At 41.9% G+C, this 14338-nt stretch overlaps 1 protein-coding gene and 1 pseudogene across 6 annotated transcripts in view; both read left to right on the plus strand.

Moving 5' to 3' along the window:
* On the plus strand, nt 1-8582 carry LOC116869564 (annotated as a pseudogene).
* A 249-nt stretch (nt 8583-8831) lies between these two features.
* Nucleotides 8832-14338, plus strand: part of UNC13B (unc-13 homolog B) — a 219410-nt gene continuing 213903 nt past the window's right edge. For 3 of the 6 annotated variants that reach the window (XM_032860478.1, XM_032860480.1, XM_032860479.1), the window contains exon 1: nt 8833-9194. In XM_032860478.1, coding sequence (XP_032716369.1) covers nt 9173-9194 — 22 coding nt within the window. In that variant the 5' untranslated portion in view covers nt 8833-9172. Of the gene's footprint in view, nt 9195-14338 lie in introns of all 6 variants that reach the window. The other 3 variants (XM_032860476.1, XM_032860477.1, XM_032860481.1) reach the window with 2 other exon arrangements.

Genomic DNA, 14338 nt, shown 5'->3' on the forward strand with positions numbered 1-14338 from the left:
ATGGGCAAGTCAGCTCCCCAACAGTTTAATAATGAGGTCCTGAAGACCCTCAACAAGTGCCAACAGCAGCATTGTGTCCGCCCCTCCCCACCCCCCACACACTGAAGCTCTGCAAGAAGACAAACCAGGAGGCTCAGCATTATTCAGAAGTCCTGGCCAGCTCAAGGATGCCCAAACCTAGAGTCCAGTCACAGCCAGTTTGGAGAGAACCTGGAATGGGCCTCCTATGATCAGACAGGAAAGGAGATGGCTGATAGATGGTACAAAGAAATCAAGAACTACAGCTTCCAGCAGCCTGACTTTACCTCCAGGACAGGACACCTCACAGCCATGGTTTGGAAGAATACAATAAAGATGGGAGTGGGTTGGGGCACCTGGGTGGCTCAGTGGGTTAAAGCCTCTGCCTTCGGCTCAGGTCATGATCCCAGGGTCCTGGGATAGAGCCCCACATCAGGCTCTCTGTTCAGCAGGGAGCCTGCTTCCCTCCTGCCTCTCTGCCTACCTGTGATCTCTATCTGTCAAATAAATAAATAAATAAATAAAAATCTTAAAAAAAAAAAAAAAAGCCTTTACTCTGATGGTTACCTAGACCACACTTATTTGGACTTTGGGGGAGAAATCAATTTAAAAACTTTTTGCTATTTTTTAAGCAAATTTCTTTTGTACATTTCTTGTAATAGCCATCTTTGGACTTTTTGTGTTCTAACAATTGTGACACTAAGAAGTAAAGTTCATTTTATGTGATCATGCATTGTAGCCTGCTTTTGGTAGATTTAAGAATTTAAAATTTAAGAATGTCTTTTTTTCCTTAAAGATTTTATTTTTAGGGGCACCTGGCTGGCTCAGTTGGAAGAGCCCATGACTTTTTTATTTTTTTAAGATTTTATTTATTTATTTGAGAGAGAGAGAGAGAGAGTGCGTGAGCATGAGAGCAGGGGGGAAGGGCAGGGGGAAAGGGACAAGCAGACCCCCAGCTGAGCAGAGAACTCAGTGGCATTGGACTTGATCCCTGGGATCATGACCGGAGCCCAGGGCAGACACAACTGCCTGAGCCAATCCAGGCGCCCCAGAACATGACTCTTGATCTCAGAGTTGTGGGGTCAAGCCCCACATTGGCTATAGAGATTAACAAAACAAAAAACCAAAGCAAATTATTTTAAGTAGTTTTCCTTGGCTCCTGATGAGTCTGCAGTTGCCAATATTATTTAGTTGTTGTTTTTTTGACAAGTAAATGATGAATTTGAAGTGACTGAAGAATTAGCCTTGATGAATAGTCTGCATGAAATAATTACAGGTAGAGATGCCTGGGTGGCTCAGTTGGTTAAGTGACTGCCTTTGGCTCAGGTCATGATCCTGGAGTCTCGGGATCGAGTCCCACATCGGGCTCCCAGCTCCACGGGGAGTCTGCTTCTCCCTCTGACCTTCTCCTCACTCATGCTCTCTCTCACTGTCTCTCTCTCAAATAAATAAATAAATAAAATATTAAAAACAAAAAGAAATAATTACAGGTAAAAACGTTTTCAAAGAAGTTGAGATAGCACTAATTCAGCACAACCTGAAGTGGAATCTGCTAAACTGTGTCACAGCTGATGGTGGCAAAAATATATGTGCAGCAGAAAAAAGGCTTAGTTCAACAAATTTACAAGTCTTGTGAAAATGTCATGTATTAAAGTGTACAGTTATTCATGGGGTGCCTGGGTGGCTCAGTTGGTTGAGCATTTGACTCTTGGTTTTGGCTCAGGCCTTCATCTCATGGGTTGTGAAATCCAGCCATGCTGGGCTCTGTGCTCAGTGGGGAGTCTTCTTGAAGAGTCTATCCCTCTGTCCCTCTCCCCACACTCGTGTGGGTGCCTGCGTGCTCATGCATACACTCTCTCTCTCAAATAAATAAATCTTCAAAAAAAGTGTATGATTATTCACTGCAGAAAGTACTTTGTAGAAAATATGTAAATTTATCATGGGTTATTAAACTACTAGTGTCAGCAGTTGACTTCATTCACTCTCAAACACAACCATCATCAATTCTGTGGCTTTTGTTTGTTTTTTTGTTTTGTGAGAAATAGAAGCTGAATATCTTGTTTTGCCCCACTCCACAGCAATTTGATGGCTTAGTATTGGTAATGTTTTATTATGATATTTTGAGCAAAAATTAGGCAGGGGTGCCTGGCTGGTGGAGCATGTGACTCTTGATCTCAGAGTTGTGAGTTTGAGCCCCACGTTGGGGGGAGAGATTATTATTTTTTTATTTTTTAAAATATATATTTTAAAAGATTTTATTTATTTATTTGACAGAGATTGAGAGAGAGAGAGAGAGAGAGAGAGAGAGAGCACAAGCAGGGGGAGCAGCAGACAGAGGAAGAGGGAGAGAAGAAGTCTCTCCGCTGAGCAGGGACTCAGTTCCAGGATCCTGGGCCATCACCTGTGCTGAAGACAGACCTTAACCCGCTGAGTCACCTGGCAACCTGCAATTACTTTATTTATTTATTTTTTCTGCAATTACTTTAAAAATAAAAACTTCATTTAGAAAATTGAGCAAATGTCAAGAGGAGAATCTAGTAGAATTCTATAAATGCTTTCCAAGCAATGAATATGCTCAGTTGAATCGCATGTTCATGGACTGATAGCAGTATTTAACAGTAGTTATCTGTGAGAAAAGACAGATGAGATTCATAAGATCTCATTACAGATCAACATTAGTACTTGAACATCTGCAGTTGATTCTAATAATACTTGAACCCCAACTAAGCAAAATGCATACTCTCCAAAAGAATTTCATCCTTCTCCTTAGTAGACCTATTGTACCAAAAACTTGTATTCAATTATTATTGGTTTATTTTGAATGTTACTATTTAAAAGGTTGTGGAAATTTGTTTCTTCTCTTGTTATACAAGTACCTATACAACAGCCTCAATTTTCCTTTTTTTGGCCTAAAACCTAAGTATTTACTAAATGGTCCTTTACAGAAGAAGTTTGCTGTTCTCTGCTCTAGACAGTGCCCGGTACTAAAACTGCAAGAACACCCAGCAATTTCTTTTGCTTGTTTGCAAGTCTTGGATAATTTTTTCCAATAGTGAGAAACACACGTCCCTTCCTTCATGAAGTTTATATATTTGCTAAGTTAACCATACCTTCCCCACTTATTAAGTATTCAAATAATTCTGAAACCTCCAGGTATGTATGCAAACAACACACTTCTTCCTTCTAACCATGATCATAGCACTTTTCATGGTCTATCCCCAGACTGTGCATTCTTTGAAGAAATGTCTTATTCTTCTTTGTGTCTGTAGCATGATATGTAGTACTTGGTAGATGCTCAATAAATTTTTCTTTTATTTTCAAAGATTTTATTTATTTATTTGACAGAGAGAGATCACAAGTAGGCAGAGCAGGCAGAGAGAGAGGGAAGCCGACTCCCCACCGAGCAAAGAGCCCGATGTGGGGCTCGATCCCAGGACCCTGAGATCATGACCTGAGTGGGAGGCAGAGGCTTAACCCACTGAGCCACCCAAGCGCCCCTCAATAAATTTTTCTTGAATGCATCAACACTTACTTACATCTCTTGTAAGGTCTCTTTCTCTGATATTTATCCATTTGTATAGGATTACAGTGTTACTAATAAATAGATATTAAGTAAATATTTGATAGGAATGACTAAACTGATTTATAGGAATTCATTGAATTATTTGGCATTCTGATTTTCAGATTTCACTACTTAGATAATCCTGTACAAATATCTTTTTGCACAGCTTTTCCCCCATTTATTTGAATTATTTTCATGGAATATATTCCCACAGTGGAATTTTATTCATTTGGCAGTATTTACCAAGTTCCAAATATGCTGGGCTAAGGGCACCTGGCTGGCTCAGTCAGTGGAGCATATGACTCTCGATCTTGGGATCACGAGTTTGAGCCCCATGTTGGGTGTAGAGTTTACTTAAAAATAAAATCTTTAAGGGGCGCCTGGGTGGCTCAGTGGGTTAAAGTCTCTGCCTTGGCTCAGGTCATGATCCCAGGGTCTTGAGATCGAGCCCTGCATCAGGCTCCCAGTTCAGCTCCCACTCCCTCTGCTTGTGTTCCCTCTCTTGCTGTCTCTCTCTCTGTCAAATAAATAAATAAATGAACATTTAAAGAAAAAACATGGTTTAAAAATATTTTATTTATTTTCTGTCAGAGAGAGACAGAACGCAAGCAGGGGGAGTGGCAAACAGAGGGAGAAGCAGGGTCCTGCTGAGCAAGGAGCTTGATGTGGGACTCCATCCCAGGACGCTAAGATCATGACCTGAGCTGAAGGCAGATGCTTAATCGACTGAGCCACCCCTGTGTCCCTGTCCTAATCACTTTGACTAATGTCCAGTTTTATTTTTGACAATAACCAAGTCTAAAAACATTCTCATTCCTTAATTTATTCATGTATTCAATTAGTCAACAAGTCTTTTTTGGGCATCATTACCAGATGTGTTATGTGTTAGGGATAAAGATATAGAAAACAGGTCCTTTGTTGTTGAGGAGCTCTGTGTCTAAAGAAAGGATAGATATGCAATTATTTTTCAAGAAGATAAGATCTATAATGGAACAATATACAGGTAGTTTGGTTTTTTTCTTGTTCACCCTCTCTGACCATTTCTTTTCCATCTCGTTTTCCTACTCCTTAAAAGTAGGTGTTCTCCATAAAAGACCTTTGTTCCTTTCTGAGTTTATATAGTCTCCCAGCAACCATAGGGCTCTCAAACTCTTTGCAACTTACTCTTAAATACCTGTACAGGTTCAGTGATTCCATTTCTTGGTTTGATCATGCAACTTATTCTCTCTATATATTAAATACCCTTTCTTCCATATGTACATGTTCAGTGCTGTCCATATGTTGAGATCCACCTCCTCCACATGCTACTTCTCTCTTGTGAAGCCTATCTTGATTCCTCCATAGCTTCTGCTGAATTTCTCCAGTTCTTAAGAGGCAATATAGCACTGTGGCTAATTGAGCTCTGGTGAAAGATACAGTTGGGTTTGGATTCTAGTTTTGCTTCATTTTCTTTATTTTAAAAATGGGGATTAAAATAGTTACATCTTTATTGATTGGAAGATCTATCTCTAGCTTGGACTGCTTTCTCAGGGTTCAAGTCCACATTATCTATCTAGTGGGTACATATGACAATCTCAAGCCTAATGTATATGTCCAAAAGGAAACGTTTCTCCCCAAACCTTGGTTTTCTCTCTATCAGTAAACTGTAGCATCATCCTTTCAGTCAATCCAACTTTAAAACTCGCTCTCCCTCCAGTGGTTTGCTACTAAAGAAATGATATTCTTTTTTTTTTTTTTTTTTTAAAGATTTTATTTATTTGTCAGAGAGAGAGGGAGAGAGAGCGAGCACAGGCAGACAGAATGGCAGGCAGAGGCAGAGGGAGAAGCAGGCTCCCTGCAGAGCAAGGAACCCGATGCGGGACTCGATCCCAGGACGCTGGGATCATGACCTGAGCCAAAGGCAGCTGCTTAATCAACTGAGCCACCCAGGCGTCCCAAGAAATGATATTCTTATTCTCCCCTGTATTCACAATCATTGTGTGCCAAGTTCTATCACATTAGTTCCTTAACACTGAGATATGTTAAAGGGATTGCTCTTTCTTGTACCCCTCAGTTCCAATATTCACTGCCCCAGTTAAGTTCTTCGCTCTTTCACAGCTCTTTCCCAATGCCTTGTAAACTTTTTGTGGATAGTAACTGTGCTTTGTTTGCTTTTGCATCCTCTCATTAAGACTGATCTAGGGGCGCCTGGGTGGCTCAGTGGGTTAAAGCCTCTGCCTTCAGCTCAGGTCATGATCTCAGGGTCCTGGGATCAAGCCCCACATCGGGCTCTCTGCTCAGCGGGGAGCCTACTTCTCCCTCTCTCTCTGCCTGCCTCTCTGCCTACTTGTGATCTCTCTCTCTGTCAAATAAATAAATGAAATCTTTAAAAAAAAAGACTGATCTAAAAGACACTTAATAAATATGTGTTAATTAGTTATTTATATTAAATTTCTCATTAGGCATTGGGAGATATTTTCTAAGAGATAGGAAACTTGGAGGAAGAGTGAACTTTTAATGGCCTTGGAGCATGACTTAAAGATAGTCATAAAGTTGGTAGATGGTTCCTCTGCATCAGGGTTCTAATCTGGACCCCTTCTTTCTTGCCTGAGGGCTCCCAAAAAAGGCAGCAACAGAGCCAAACTTAGGTATTTCGGTCTGAACCTCTTGAGATTCTTGGGTTCTTTTCACTACTTACTTTCCTTGATCCCTCCCCTCTTCCTTCTCATTTCCTGGATTTCAGAGTCCTAGCTCTCAGCTACCTGCCAACTAACCTGAAGTATGAATTCCATTCAAATGCTGAAGAACTTTCAAGTACTGTACTGGAAAAACTAATGAAGACTGTGCGGCATGGAGGACTGGTTTTCTATCCCTGTCTGAGTTGCTTCTGAAGGTACATTTATCTTGTTGATGAGTATAACTGGTGCCTGTCAAGGGCCTAGAGGGCCAAAGACGTCATTGTGTTTTTCCTCTGAACGTTAAAAAAAAAAAAAGATTTTATTAATTTGAAAGGAGAGAGAGAGACAGAGAGACAGAGAGAGAGAGAAAGCAGGAGCAGGGGGAGAGGCAGAGGGAGAGGGAGAGAGAGAGAAACAGACTCCCTGCTGAGCGGGGATCCTGGTGTAGGGCTTGATTCCAGGACACTGAGATCATGAACTGAGCTGAAGGCAGACACTTAACTGAATGAGCCACCCAGGTGCCCCTTTTCTGAACTTTTAACTGGGAAACTGGGATTCCTCAGAGTTTACATTACAAACTTTAGACAGTGGCTCTTGCTCTGCTTACCTTCCCTTTACTTCCCAGCCACATTCCTACCTTCATGTCCACAAAACTAAGTAACAACCAACATGTATTGGGCATTTTTGTATGTACTAGGTAATTTAAATGCATTTCCTCATTTAAACTTCAAAACCATCTTATAAAGCAGTTACTATTATTATTCTTTGGGAAATTGAGGCCATGTAGCATGCCCAAGGTCAAAGTATTAGAGCTAGAACTCAAATCCAAGTGTGGTAGGCAGATTTCTAGGATGGTCCCCCAATGATGGCTGTCCCAGTGAGGCAGTTTCTGGTGGTATTCATGTCCTTGTGTAATCCCCTTCCCTTGAATGTGACTTGCTTCTGATGCATAGAATACAGCAAAAATGAGGGGATGTCACTTCCGTGATTAAGCTAAAAAATAATGTGACTTCCATTTTGCTAAAAGACTTTATTGCCTTCTCCGCTTGTATGCTTTAAGCAAGCAGCCATGTGGGAAAGGCCCAATGACAAGGAACTGAGTGAGACAGGCCAACAGCCTAGGGGGAATTGAGTCCTGCCCACAATAACATGAGTGAGCTTAGAAGTGGATGCTTTTTTAGTCAAGCTGGCACTTTGATAACAGTCTGTAAAAAACCTGAGCCAGAGGATCCAATCAAGTCATACTCAGATTCCTGACCCACAGAAACTGTGAGATAATGTTGTTTCAAGCCACTAAGTTTTGGAGTAATTTATTGCACAAAAATAGATAATATACCAGGTGGATCTGATTGGCTTCAAGGTTCATGCTTTCCTCAATTTTATAAAGGACAGCTGGGCTAGATAGCTAGGTAGCCCAACCTCCATCAGTCCAGAGAATGCCCATTATTTTGAGGGTCAGCATCTCTGTTGACAAGGCTGGCTCATTTGCCATGGTCAAAATCTTCCTTGGAGTATTGCTCCAAATTTGGATGAACACTGGAAGGATCAAGTATTCTTCATTGCATTTGCTACTGCTTGCTATTGCATTTGGAGTGTCACTCTCTCATAGCAACTATTCCACCGAGAGAAATCATATGATAGCTAGGTTTGCTTCTGGAGGGCAAAGACCCTGTTAGATTGACAGACCCTCCCTGGGACTGCAGGCAGAATTCCATGGGGCCAAGAGTTGCAAATGCTGAAATCTTAGTTGGCCTAATGAGGTCTTGGAAAGCCTCTCCTCATCTATGGCCATACCACCCTGAACGTGCCTGATCTCGTCTGATCCCGGAAGCTAAGCAGGGTCGGGCCTGATTAGTACTTGGATGGGAGAAAGCCTCTCCTCTAATGGTGCTCAGCCCTGGCATCATATTAGAATCACCTGGGGAGCTTTTAAAACATAGGATTCCTGAGCTATACCCCAAACCAATTAGATTAGAACTGTGGTGTGGAAGGGGTGTTGGATCTGTACGTTATACTATGTGTCTTCCTGTTTTCTGTTCTGATCTTGTTCACTTCCTCACATGTTCATTTGTCATCCTACCAGAGAAGTCCTAGCTTAAAATACTTATCGTCCCTCTATCCTTCATTCAGTAAATATTTACGGCCTCATTTCTATATACCAGGTACTATTACAGCCGTTGGAGATACAATGGCGTGCAAGAAAAAAAGGAACTGGTCTCCAAACATTTTACTTTATGCTCACTCAGTTATTTTACTTTTTTTTTTTGTAGTTGCTAATTAAAACATGTTTGTCTTGTGGTATGATCTTGCTAAATTATTACCCGTAGGGGTTCCGTCAGCTGTAATCGATAGAGTAAGAAGTTGAACGGAAATTTCTTCAATGAAAAAAATCTTCTTGGGTAGGAGGAGCAAAGGGTTTCAGTTACCTCCTCCTAGTGAGAAGCCCCGCCCTCTCTGTTCCACACTTATTAGTGGGCGGAGCTGCCTTCATTCTTGCACGTAGGAAAGAGGAAGGAAACCCCGCCTCTTACGTGCTTATGGGAGGTGGGGTCGGTGGACTGGGCGTGAGTTGATTGGCTGGGAGGCGGAGCGCCACGGGTAGGCTCCTTCCAGACGCTCGCCGGGATCCCCGTGGAGCGAAAGGAGGGGGGTAGTACCGGTAGCTCCTGCCTCCCAGCGATGGCGTCGCGGTGCCGCGCCCAGTCTCCCGCCTCCCCAACCGTACTCACAGCTATTGGGAGCCCAGTCAGACGGTGAGAATTGACGCGGGTCCGAGAGAACGGCGGGACGCTGCCTGCCACCGGGACCATGAGGAGCGGTCAGACTTGTGGGGCCGATAGCGGGAGCAGCCGCGGCACCTGCTGAGAGGAAAGAGGGAGCGGCCGGGTGCGGCGGCTTGGCTGGGGTACGGCGGAGGCTCGCCGGTGCCTCGGCCATGTCACTGCTCTGTGTACGCGGTGAGTGTGTGGACTGGCGGGGAAGGGGGCGAGGGTCGTCGAGGTGTCCCCATACGCTTCCAGTGGGCGTGGGGTTACCACCTTTTCCAAACTTCACTTCCTGTTCGTGCCTCGGGGGGCGATTATGTTAACACGTTTATAAACATTTAAAGAGGTTCTTTCCACCCTTTCTTGTTTTCCCTCACTCTCTTGTGGGGGACTGTTAACCTTTCCATTTCCGTGGCCATGTGACAGAGTTGTTGGCCGGCAGGCCCAGATCCTATTAAGCAGTGACTGGGGCTCTTTTCCAGTGAGAGTGGAATAGCTAGGAAACCGCGAATAGTTGGTGTCAACAGTGGGCAGTCTCCCTTCCTTTTCCCTGCACCGTGAAACTGCAGGCGGATTAGTAGAAGGTTCTTTTTATCGCTATTTAAACGCGATGTAGTACAGCTGTCACATACCTTCTTCCAGTGTATTTCTTCGTTGGCACCCTCTGTTGCTTGTCTGGTTCCCTGCTTCTCTGTAGTGTAGGATAAGGTTATTCTAATATTCGACTTGGAAAGGTGTGTTGTCTTCTCTCCTTTTGGAGCAGAGCATAAGTCGTATTGACCTATATGTATGTTTATGTATTAGCTTCTATCACATTAATCAAAGGGCCTTTATTGCTTTTTCGCTGAGGACGCTTGACCCATCTAAGAAGATATTTTAAGGCAAGAGCTTTGGGGGTTAAGATGAGGCAAGGTGCATGGATTAAGCTCTGTGAGGGTAGAGATTGTTTCTTACAGGTTTTTGTATTCTTGGTGCCTGACACAGGAGCTCAGTACTGGCTTTGAATAAATGCATGGGAGTACTGTGATTTTAGAGATTATCTGATTAGAAAAAGCAGGGCTTGGATTACCCATTGAATTTGATCTTGGACAATTGAAGTTACAGCCTATCATATCAGTGTTCAACAAGATGTAGGATAAGGTGGCTTGATGATGAGAGAAAGAATTTATCTGCAAGAGCCTTTTCCTGGTACCCTTCACTGGATAGAGTTCATGTTTCTTTTGGCTCTGTGGATTAGAAGCATTGTTATTTGTGATTTCTCTGATGGGTGTTTCCCCCAGCTGCTGGCAAAGGGAACTGTTTTGCTCTGCTCTCTTCCACTGTTTTGTTAAATCTCCATTAACCCAAAATGGATTTGACTATTTCCCAGGGATTAGGAGGCAATTTTTTTTCTTCATGGTTGATTTTTCATTAATGAGAATTTTGCTCTGCTTTTAGTAAGACATTTTCTCTAAGCAGCTGGGAATCTATTTATTCCTTTAGATCCCTGCTGTTGAGTAGCAGGATTTGGGAGGTTGGGTTTTGCAATGTCCTTTGAACAGTTTAAATCTCTTCTGCTGTACTGTATTATAGTGCTAGTCCTTATGAAAGACTGTTTAGGCAGCAACTCTATTAAACCAGAAATTCCAATTTAATTGCATTTAAATAACTTCAGAAAAGGAGCTGCTGCAGTTCTAATATTGGGCAACTATCATTGTCTAGAAATTCTATTTAGCTAACTTCTTTCTGTTTTCACATTAGTCGAATCTCTCTTTTGACCTGGGGGATTAGAGACCAGCAGGTCATTGTCTTTTGAATGGAGATCCTGAAGATTATTAATTACTGAAACAAGCAGGTACCTCATACAGAAGTATTCATATTAAATGCCAAAGTATCCATTCTGGGAGAACTTACAGAAATGGATCAAAATAAATCTTTCTAAAATGATATTCTTGCATTATATTTTGGCAGTTAGGAATGTTCATGTTATGAAAGAAGCCTGTGTAATGATATTGCAGAACTCAATATCAGTTCATCTTGGTGTAGAATTGAATTAGAAACTTTTCCCCTATAGTCAAAGTTCAAACAGTAGTAGAAACTGGTGTAGAAATTGGCAAACTGGTATTTAGTTATCTCCAGACATCTAAAGAAGTCAGTTTCGGGTGCTCCTCCTTGGGTGTAGAGATTCTTAAAAAACGAAAACAAAACTTCATTCCAGAGGACAGAATTGGGACAAGTTGACCAGTGGTTGAAAATGATAAGAAACTCTACATCTCTCCTGAGAAGTACAAAATTACCAAAGGCACAGTATCATTGGAAATCACTAGAAGAGGGGCACCCGAGTGGTTCAGTTGGTTTAACATCTCCCTTTGGCTCCGGTCATGGTCACAGGGTTGTGGGATTGAGTCCTGCATTGGGCTTCCTGCTCAGTGGGGAGTCTACTTCTCCCTCTGCCCCTCCCCCAACTCATGGTCACATGATTTCTCTCTCTCTCTCTCTCTCTCTCTCACTCACTCAAAAATAAAATCTTAAAAAAGTCAGTTTCTGTCCATATACACTATGGAGTATTATGCCTCCATCAGAAAGGATGTACCCAACTTTTGTAGCAACATGGACAGGACTGGAAGAGATTATGCTGAGTGAAATAAGTCAAGCAGAGAAAGTCAATTATCATATGGTTTCACTTATTTGTGGAGCATAACAAATAGCATGGAGGACAAGCGGAGATGGAGAGGAGAAGGGAGTTGAAGGAAGTTGGAGGGGGAGGTGAACCATGAGAGACTATGGACTCTGAAAAACAATCTGAGGGTTTTGAAGGGGTAGGGGGTGGGAGGTTGGGGGGATCCAGGTGGTGGGTATTGGAGAGGGCACGGATTGCATGGAGCACTGGGTGTGGTGCAAAAATAATGAATACTGTTATGCTGAAAAAATAAAAAATTAAAAAAAAAGTCAGTTTCTTGGTATAACCCTTTAATCATGTCTTTTTGCCTATGGGTTAAGGTCTCTTTTTTGGCCTTATATTTTTGCCTATCCTTATACAGATATTTAGCTATAGCACTAACTCTGCTCATTCCTGCCTCTGCACCACTGTTCTGCATTTGTACCCCCTGAAATATTCTTTTTGAATTTTCTGCTTATCAAAAATGTTTTCTTCCTTTCCCAGCATACGGTCTACTTTTTTTTTTTTTTTAAGATTTTATTTATTTATTTGACAGACAGAGATCACAGGTAGGCAGAGAGGCAAGCAGAGAGAGAGGAGGAAGCAGGCTCCCTGCTGAGCAGAGAGCCCGATGCGGGGCTCGATCCTAGGACCCTGGGATCATGACCTGAGCCGAAGGCAGAGGCTTTAACCCACTGAGCCACCCAGGCGCCCCATGCTTTTTTTTGTTGTTGTTGAAATGTTCCTGAGTTCCTGTCCTCGGTGATCTTTTTTCTCCTTTACACTTTTAAACTATAAATGCCTTTAAATATAAATTACTTATGGGCTGAACAGTACTACTAATTTGTCAATGAATTGTATACTGCTGGGCAACTTTTCTTTTACTGTTTATGGTGACCCAGACAAAGAAAATAATGACAGTGGTCAGATCAGATCTGGAATTTTGTGTTCATTTGGGGTATTTGATTCTAAGAGGCACATTGAGAAAGTAGAATTTCTTCAGAGGAGAATCATTAGAATAATGAAGGGGGTAGAAAACATTTGAGGAATTGAGAGGTTTAGTTTTGAGATGATTTAAGAGGGGAAGTATCATAATAGATGAAAATTGTTTTAAAAAACTTCATTGCAGGGGTGTCTCTCTGGCTCAGTCCATGAAGCATGTGACTCTTGACCTGGGGGTGGTGAGCTTGAGCCCCAAGTTGGGTGTAGAGATTACTTAAAAAACAAAAATAAAACTTCATTCCAGAGGGCAGATCTGGGGCAAGTTGACCAGTGATTGAAAATTATAAGAAACTCTACATCTGAAACTAATGATGTACTATATGTTGGCTAATTGAATTTAAATTAAAAAAATTAGAAGAAATGATATTTATTTATTTATTTATTTATTAAGTATTTTATTTATTTGTTTGACATGGAGAGAGAGGGAACACAAGCAGGGGGAGTGGGAGAGGGAGAAGCAGGCTTCCTGCCAAGCAGGGAGCCTCATATGGGTGTGTGGGGGGATCCCAGGACCCCGGGATCATGACCCGACCCAAAGGCAGACGATTAATGACTGAGCCACCCACGCGCCCTGATTTTAAAAATTTTTTTTTAAACTTTGAGTTTTTTTTTTTTTTTTTTAAAGATTTTTTATTTATTACTTGACAGAAAGAGAGTGAGAGAGGGAGCAGGAGCAGGGGCAGTGGGAGAGGGAGAAGCAGGCTTCCCGTTTAGGATCCTGGGCTTCATTTGGAGGCTTGATGTGGGGCTGGATCCCAGGACCCTGGGATCATGACCTGAGCCAAAAGCAGATGCTTCTCGACTGAGCAACCCAGGCGCCCTAAGAAATGATTTTAGTTTAAGGAAGAACGTTAAATTAGAGCTGTTCTTAAAGGGAATGGACTACTTAAGATTTTTTTTTTTTTAAGGACATTTTAAGCAGAAACTGAATGAGTGGTAAGAATGTTCTGAAAGACATTGAGTGGGAGGTTGGACTTGATGAATTTTAAGAAACCGCCTTTTCATAGAATTCACTTAGTCTTTCTTTAAAAATTTGGCACAATTTTCTTCATACTACTGATATCTTTTTGCTTCCAAAAGGTCTAATACCACATGAGCAACTTGAGTAAAGGATTTTCTTTAACTTTTGGTGTCTTGGTATTTGTCAGTAGTTTTTCCCAACAAATTATAAGCATTTTGAGAATTGAGTCTTTCTATATATATGTATATGTGTGTGTGTGTGTGTGTGTGTGTGTGTGTGTAAATAAATATATATATTTTAAGATTTTATTTATTCATTTGAGAGAGAGGGGGTACGAGTCTGGGTGGGGGGAGCAGAGGGAGTGGCAGAAGCAGACTCCTTGTTGAGCAGGGAGCCCCATGTGGGGCTCAATCCCAGGATTCCGATTTCCTGACTGGAGCTGAGGGCAGATGCTTAACCGACTGAGCCACCTAGGCACCCCTAAATCATTCTTTTCAGTAGCTGCAGAGAATTCCATGTGTAATTCCATACACATTAATAAGCATACATAATTTAGCCAGTTTTATATTGATGAACAGTAATAATTTTTTTCATTTTGCTGTTATAACAATGCTACCATGAACATCCTTGTGGATAGTTTTATTCTGTTTGGATATCTCTAATCAGCTTTCCACCTGGACTCTGGGTGTGGTTTGCTCATTGCTGTTTCCTTGGCATAATTACACTCAACTGACC

Source organism: Lontra canadensis, unplaced genomic scaffold (assembly GCF_010015895.1).
Source record: "Lontra canadensis isolate GAN:19392208 unplaced genomic scaffold, GSC_riverotter_1.0 scaffold19, whole genome shotgun sequence".
Lineage (NCBI taxonomy): Eukaryota > Metazoa > Chordata > Mammalia > Carnivora > Mustelidae > Lontra > Lontra canadensis.